Source organism: Lepidothrix coronata, unplaced genomic scaffold (assembly GCF_001604755.1).
Source record: "Lepidothrix coronata isolate B3197 unplaced genomic scaffold, Lepidothrix_coronata-1.0 Scaffold59, whole genome shotgun sequence".
In the NCBI taxonomy this organism is placed as follows: Eukaryota; Metazoa; Chordata; class Aves; order Passeriformes; family Pipridae; genus Lepidothrix; species Lepidothrix coronata.
Window position 1 is genome coordinate 621,610 of NW_016690239.1, and position 8,479 is coordinate 630,088.

General features: G+C 48.1%; 1 protein-coding gene across 1 annotated transcript; it reads right to left on the minus strand.

Moving 5' to 3' along the window:
- Positions 1-580: 580 nt before the first annotated feature.
- Positions 581-7,669, minus strand: C1QL3 (complement C1q like 3). The gene is made up of 2 exons (XM_017817197.1): positions 6,932-7,669; positions 581-2,411 (listed from the first exon to the last, which is right to left on the minus strand). Exons 1-2 carry the CDS (start codon positions 7,517-7,519, stop codon positions 2,232-2,234), a joined length of 768 nt encoding a protein of 255 aa, XP_017672686.1. The 5' UTR covers positions 7,520-7,669; the 3' UTR covers positions 581-2,231.
- Between the last annotated feature and the right edge of the window lie 810 nt (positions 7,670-8,479).

Consider the following 8,479-nt stretch of genomic DNA (forward strand, 5'->3'; position numbering starts at 1 on the left):
TGTGTGAGTGCACTGACCAGTAAAACAACAGTGGAGCGAACAGACCAAGTTCAGTTACACATTTGTTATTAAAGTAATTGCCTCATAGAAATAAAACAGGAGTAATCACTACGATGTACAGATACAGATTGGCACTTCGTCATAAAGTAGGAGCGTTAACCATTCTGGTGGGATAACACACAAGCAGCTGGCAGCACTATGTCCCCTTATAAACCCTACAGGAGTTTGCCTGGTGATCCTCTCCGTCAGCCGAGACTCACTCGGCGTTTGTTTTGAATTGGACGACTCAAAACAGAAACAAAGAGTAACATGCTCTGTTGAAGAGAACCGTCACTTATTCAGATGAGATTTTTAGAGAGATGTGTACAATCTTTATCAGACTTTTGCTGAGCAGCCAGCACTGGAGAGCTTTTTTGTCACAGTGGCAGACACTTCAGACATTTTAGTGCAGATAAATCTGAGTTTGTACCCTTAGTACATTAGACAAGGTTGCTTGTGGCAAAGTACATGAAATAGCAATGGTAGGGGTAGCCTCTATTATACTTTAATGATTTATAGAAATGTTGACTTGATTTTGCCGAAATGTTAAAAATAAATAACATAACCAACTGTGCTAAAGAACTATTTAGTAATCTTGCTAAAATTTAGGTTTAGAATGAAATCTGCGAGTTTTAACCTGAGAGAAACAGACAGCCTCCCAAAACCAAAACAAATAATAAATCCATTTTCTGAATAAAAATATTCTGTGGACATTACTGGTATGACTGATTCTAAAGCATTTTTATAACTATGTAACTCATAGTATCTGTGTTTAGTTTAATTCTCCAAGCCATTAATCCTCTATATGGATTAAACCTCTTTTAGATTTTATATATCTATATCTATACATATATGAATGAGAAAAATAAGTTTTAATACACACTTTTTTTTTGCATGTAAATATTTGCTTCTTTCTTTGCATATGTGTTAATCATTTTTGGTAATATGCTCAACTGTGTCCATCTCATAGGCACACCTTACTACAAACTGGTAACTAGCTTCCATGGAAAAGGTCTATGTGACAGCATTTTCTTATGTGTCAGATCTCCCACTCCTCCTTTGTGGGAAGAATCCCATTAACTTCAGTGAGACAAGACACCTAAGACAATTAAGGTTTTGAACCATTATATTCCTACAGAATTCTAGTGGAACATCTGCAGTATATTAATCCATAACTACTTTATTAAAAATAGTACCCAAGTACAGACTAAGTGCTAAAAGACTAATGAAAACTAATTGCTGCAAAGAAAACACTCTACCTTAGTGTGATGATGTGGATGATAGGCTTTCTAAATATTTACACAACTAACCATCAAGAATGGGCCTGTAATAATTGTCTAAATATATATTTACACGTATACAAATCAAAAAAGCCAAATCCCTTTTCCACTAATAGCAATGGGAGTTTTGCCATTGGCTTTGGTGGAATCAGGGATTTGATCCAACAGAATAGTTTGTCAACTATTACATTTTTCAGGGGAAAATAAAGTGTTTCTTCTATCCTCCTTTTTCTTTTAGAACACAGCTAAGGGAAAGACAAAATTTAAACAACTCCACTGGACTGATTTTATGTTAAAAGTCTAATGTAAACCTACAAAGCAGGAACATTGAGTTAAGGCTTGAAGATGATTAGTTTCTAGTTTTAAGTGGAAGGGTAAGAAAAGTACAAGGCAAACAATTTCTTTGCAGAGAGAAAGTATATTTTGATTACCTCTTCCTTTTATTGTAAAATCATTCCTCACCACACTATCAGTGGACTCCAAGCATCATTGTTAGCAAGTAAGTCACAAGAACCAAAGCTGAAGTATGGATAAAGCAGCAAGATCATAACACATCAAAGTATCATATACACTGAAGAAATAACTCAGCGTCCTTAGGTGGGCTTTTTTCCTATAAAAATTTGATCTATGTAGAACTTCATTCACATGGACACTAACAATGAGGAAGTATTTGCTTTGGCGGTAGTGGATCGCACACCTGTTGAGCTTGTTTTGTCGTTTTTTAACATAAGATTTCTCTGTGTTGTACAGATGTGAATCAGGTAGCATTTGACTTTTTTCCCCCGCTACTGAGGTGTTTGGTGGTCGCTCTCTGCTGGGGTACTTGTTTCATTGACTTTTGCCACGCAAATCCATCACTTAGAAGAGCAGGCTTCATTTTTGGACTGGTTTGGTGGGTCTTTTTACTCATTATCAGTCAGCATAAATAATAAATCCAGAAAATGTGCTGTATTTGTTGTTGTTTCCTCCATGTGCTTTTCCTCCATCTAATTTAATGTAAACTTCGTCTCCTGGCTCCAAGTGAAGCACCACGCTGTTACTGGCATAGTCGTAGTTCTGATCAGCATCCTGAGCAATCGCACTAGCTCGAACCTACATAAAATACACAATGAGTGGTTAAGAAAACTCAGGTGGCTTTTCTTGCATTGTGAACTTATAGCATATCCTCAATGTTTTATTCACCGTGCATGAGTTGCCACTTTAAACATCTGGCAACCTATATTTCATGTTTTTTCCTATGGTTATTGCTTATTTTCTCCTACAACATCTGAAACTAAAGCAATAACACGCTCCTTTCTCAGTCATCTGATGAATACAAAACTTCTTGATCTCCTGTAAATGTCTGGAGCCTTTTTAAATATATGTGTAAGAATAACTGGAGTTGGGAGAACTGGATATGGTCATGTGCTAGTTTTACATTGGTGTAACTTTTATTTCAGTGGGACAAGTGATTGACAATGATGAGGATCCACAGGGAGCTCCCCAGCTGGACTTTTTCCAGAGGCAGTTTATTGTCATACCAGTAATAGGATCATGCTGCAGAAAAGAATACAAGAAATACACACCCACCCACACACATGCACACAAGCAGGTAAGGATCCTAGTCTGGGTTTGAAAAAACTCCTATTGCCACATTTCAGTAAGCAAAAATTTAATTTCGCTGTGTTTTAAGAGATGCAGCTTTAAAAAATCACAGGAAAGTCACTATTTGCTTTAAGAGGTTTTTGGAATTTACATGTCATTGAGGGCTTTTCATTTGCAACTTTCCCTTAAACATACTTTTTTCCCATTTCTCCCTTGCTATTCCGCTACTGATTAAATTTGACATTTCTTGCAAACTGGAAGTAATCTGTAGTTTCAATATATATGCTGGTTTCCAGCAATGAGCAGTCTATGCCACTGTAAGTCTCCAAATCATTTATATATAATTTGACCGTGTTTGGTAAAATATTTAAAGATGGTTGTATGTGATTTATTCCAGTGTAACACGTCATCTGCTTGTTGCTTGTCTTTGTTCTAGCATAGTTACAGAGCAGTAAATGATTTAGTGGCATTGCAAAGCTGAACTAAGTAATAATGCATGACTTGGCGTACTATATGTGGGATTTTATCTGTTCTGAATTGAAAAAATAGGCTATAAGTCACAATTTTCCATGGATTCCTTTCAAAGTTTACATGATAAATTTCCAAATTAAATTTTCATGTGGTATGATTTCACATTAATATTGAAATGCTATAAAGGAAGGGGTTCTTTTACCATGCAGGATCTTATGGCATTATGCAGCTTAAAGATCACAGTAGGTGGAAATTCTTTATGCATCCTGTAAGAAGAGTGAGAAAGGCTGCAAAAGCTTGCAGTGCTGTGACAGGCTGCAAATTTAAACTGATACATGGCATGATGATTAACCCCGACTATTTCAGGACTTCTTGATTCTGACTTGTCTGGTATTGTTTACCATTATTGATCTATTTTGCTAGTGTTTAAGCGATAATTATTCTAAGCACCGGATGTTTCCTCGGGATTAATTACGGGCAGGGTGGAGTCGAAGGCTCTCTGGGTCATTAACCCTGGAAATACCTTCCAGAGAAAATAACAGACTGAAATGCTTGCTGGCCGTGTAAATGGAAAGGGCAAATGGTGACGAGTGAAAAGGGAAAAGACTATACATGAGCTAGAAAAACTTCCAACCAGTGTCTTGCGTACTGGCAAGCAGATGGTTTTAATATACTTTTCCAATTCCCATTTACATCCTAATGAAATGCTACTTTGTGGATTTGTATAAAACGTTGTGTTTCTGTGGATAGTAAAGGAGAACTCGTATTAGTGACTATGCTAAAGGAGTCAGCATGTGGACACTGACTACAACAGCAATGGATATTTCATTTTTAAGATTCTACATAGTACATACTGGCTGAAAAAAAAATATTTTGGGTGTTGAAAGTCTAGAAACCAAAGTGCAGATCTTACTGCCCTGTGTATAGCATCAAAGGTCCCACAGACTCCAGTACACTATTCCTAGGGGTTTTACCTCCTTGCTTGGTTAGTCAGAGCAATTTCTTTTTAAAGCCTAGGAGAACAGTCTCAAATGAATTCTCAGTGAGTGTACTGCTGCGAGACAGTAAATGTAACTCAAAATTAAACCATTAAGGGACAATACATTTCACAAGTTCATGCAAGTTTTTTCATGAAGCTATGCTCTCTGGCTGCACACACATATTTGCTTAGCCATCTCAGCACTTCCCTGTTCAAGCTTGATAACCATTAAAGTAGCATTAACACCGAGGACCTTGAGGTTCTACATATGTATTGCTTAGAAATGATATTTGATATACACTTCCAATGGTTTGGCTTTTTTGATTGTTAGAAAACACTGGATTTGTAATGTTACCTTTGTCACTCCACAACTTCCAAAATTTCTGAGCTTTCTTATAAATAATACACAAAGTGTATTATATAATACACAAAGTGTATTATAAGTGTCACATCAGCATTTAGTGTTTCAAGTACAAATCATAATTACTGATGGATTAAAACTGCGGGTCCATTTCAAACAGTTTATATGCAGTTTATACTACCTAAATACTTGTCTCGCACGGGTATATACAAATATATTCACAGAAGCCCTGGCCTTTTTTTTTCTTCTTTGAATAACTACGAGTTTAATTTGTCTGTCTGGTACTGGAAGTAGCTATATTTGGGAATGGTTAGACTTCAGGCTCAATTTAATATTTATAACTGGGTACTTCTTTAAAAGTACTGCTATATATATATTCAAGATTAGTGAAAACAAACAATTTAAAACATTATAAGTAGGGGTAAAAAATAGAGTAATGCTTTATTTGCATGTAAAATGGTATTCTTGTAGTATACAAGATTTCCCTTTGTATGAAGATATCGAAGTGAATGTATTGCGACATACTTTGCTTTACTAGTCCTGGTTTATCTGCTGAGACGGTATTTATAGTAGGTGTTTTCTAACTTAATTAATTGCCGCTGATGTCCTCATTATTCTGTTTTCACAGTCCTTCTGAGGAGCCATATACAAAAGGTTAAGTGGTGTATCAGGTTAATTTACCGGCGGCCGCCGCTCCGGTGTGCGCTGAGCACAAAGGGCCGTGAGCCGGAGGGGCTCGGCGTGGGACGAGACGCTCGAACGAACGAGCCCGACCGCGACCCGCCCGGCACGGCGGGGGCACGGGGCCGGTGTTCAGTCCCACGGATACCGCACAGAGCTGATCAATCCCCCAGCCCGCCCCGCCGGGGGGTGAACAGCCCGGGGAGAGCGACAGCTCTCGGAGCCCGGCAGAGCCGACGTACGGCCCCTCAGTCCCCGGGTGCCGGGACGGCTCGGACGCTGAGGGACCTGTTGAGCAGCCGATGCTCGGCAGGTCCCTCGCCCTCCCCCCGCACGGGGGGGCCGGGAGACCGGCGGGAGCACCGCCGAGCTCCGGGGACACGGGAACGCCCGGGCACACACCGCGCTGCCCCCGGGCACCCAGAGCCAGAGGGATGGCGGTGCCGCTAAGCGCTGTAGGAATTAGAGCCAACCGATCCGCGTCCGTTAACTACGTACGGAAGAGGCGCAAAATTGCAAAGGACGGCTCCCCGGAGGCAATGTTATAGGCACAGCCTCTGCGAGCGCGGTGGCAACGTTTATCCTAATTAAAAGAAATGATTCCTGTGTCTTTCAGACAGGTAGCATCGCAAGACCTTTAATTATTTCCGTTGTCTCCATCCTGCCCCGGGGGATGCCGACAGACCCGGGCCGTGCCTGGGCTCTCCAGTCGCCCGGTGTGTCTCCCCGCCACGATCCATCAGCCGGGGCCTCCCCTGGCGCTGGCCCGCCAAGGGCCGAGCTCTGCGGCCGCCGTGCTCACTCTGTCACCAGCTCTCCCGGGCGGGGAGAAGCCTCCTTCCCGCCGGGGGCTGAGCGTGTCAAACCCAGCACCCCTTGCCATGCCTGCTTTCCTCCCACCCACCTCACCCTTTCCCCACGCAGTACTACCCTCTCTTGAGTTCACCCGCCGTCTCCAGCTCCCCTTCCTTCCCGGGGAGTTTCCCATTCCCGGGAACGCCGGGGCGCGGGCCGGGCTATGCTCACCCCTGCGGGGGCAGCGCTGCCTGCGTGCCCGCCCCCCGCTCTCGTCCCGGCAGAACTGCGGGCAGCGCTCCATGTCCCAGGCGGGCTGGGAGCGGCGCCGAACAGGTGCTGCTGTGCCTGCGGGGCGGCCCGGACGGCGGGCTGGGAGAGGCACCTGCGGCGCGGCTCTCGGGGAGGAGAGAGCGTCGAGTCCGCATTCTGCTCTGCGCGGAACCCCCGGCCCCTCGGTGGTCCTCGGGCACCCGAGGCGGAGCGGGGCGGCGCTGCCCGCAAGGTCCCCGCCGGCTGCGGAAAGACGAACGCCGGTCCCCTCCGGCTCCCTCGGGGCTCACCCCTCCTCGCAACCGCGCCGCCTCCAGCGGCCGCCCGGCTCCCCCTCCCCGCCCGCTTCCCGCCCTTCCCGCGCCGCTCCGCCCGCTACCCGCACAGCGCCCGCTCCCTCGGGGAGCCCGGCTCTCCCCGGGCGCCTGCTGCCCTCGTGTCCCCGGCTGCCCCCGGCGAGGCGCCCACCTGGTTGTTCTTGCAGAGGTCGGCCCACATGCTGGTGCCGTCGCCACCCCGCATGAGCACATGGTACGTGAAGAAGTAGATGCCGGGGATGGAGCAGGTGAACTTGCCGGTGGTGGGGTCGTAGTGGTTGCCCAGGTTGGTGACCACGTCGTCGAACTTGAGCACCTCGTAGCCCTCGTGCTGCCGCTTGAGGCCGGCGTAGAAGGCGATCTTGGGGACGGTGCTGTAGGTGGCGGCACTGATGGCCCCGGCCGCGTTCAGCCCCGGCGCCCCGGGGGGGCCCGGCAGGCCCTGCCGCCCCGGCTCGCCCTTCTCACCCGGCGGCCCCACCGGGCCGGGCGGCCCCGGCTCCCCCGGTGGGCCGCGCGGCCCCGCTTTGCCCGGCCGGCCGGCCTCCCCTTTGGGCCCCTGGATGAAGGTGGGCAGGGACTGCATGAGCCCGCGGTCGGGCGTGGCCGCCGTGCTGGGCGCCTTGGTGCCGCCGTAAGGGTCGCAGACCATGCGGCAGGTGCCCAGCATCTCGTAGTGCGCCGAGGTGCCGGCCGAGCTGACCAGCACCGGGATGAGGATGACCAGCAGCAGCACCATCACCACCCCCAGCGCGCCGGCCGCGATCAGCCGCCGCCTGCTGCCCACCAGCCGGCTCAGCGCAGGGCGATCCTCTTGTCTGCTTTTGGACAAAATCTTGATGGTTGGCGGGGTTCCTCCTCAGAGCCGAAAAAACGCCGAGCCCGTGCGAGCTCGGCTCCCCTGGGGCTCGGCCGCCCTCCCACGGGCCGGCGGTGGCGCGGGGCTCCCGCGGGTCGCGGCGCTTCGCTGCGGCCGCTGCAGCCACCGGGCGGGCAAGGGAGCGGAGAGGGAGAGGAGGGAGAGCTGCCGCCGCGCCTCGGCCGCCCGCACTTTTATGCTCCCGCTGGCGATCGACTTTTTTTTTTTGCAGGCTGTGCCAGTCCGAGTCAACTTTCCCTGGAACTTGCCTTTCCTCTCGCGATCGCCTCGCTCGCCTGCTCGCTCTCACTCTCTCTCTTTTTTTTTCTTCGCAGAGACGACTGTCCTCAGCGGGGACGCGCCTCCCGGCCGCCCCGGTGCCCGCCGCCCAGTGTCCGCGCCGCCGCGCCGAAGCCGGAGCCGGAGCCGAAGGGAGAGCGGGATCCTGCCCGGGTGCCACCTGCCAGGAGAGGAGGAGGCTGACGAGCGCGCTGGAGCAATTTATAGGCACCCAAAAGCGCAGGGGAAAGGGGAGCTGCTTTGGCATCTCATTCCAGCATCTGCTCTGCTCTTCCCACTCGCAGAGAGTTTGGCATTACTCTGTCAGTGTGGGAAATACATATTTTTTTTCTTATCTCCCTCCCCCACCCCTCCCGCAAGTGGATGAACAGCGAAATCGTGAGCCTCACTCACTAGCTGCATCTTGCGATGACAGCTCTTCCTGGAGCAAACCAAAGGGAAGAGATGTGCTTAACAGCCTCCGGATACCCTTCAGGTCACCAATCGAGAATTAAAAGGTCAATCCACCTCCTGCTTAACGCTTCCCTGAGGCCACCCTAC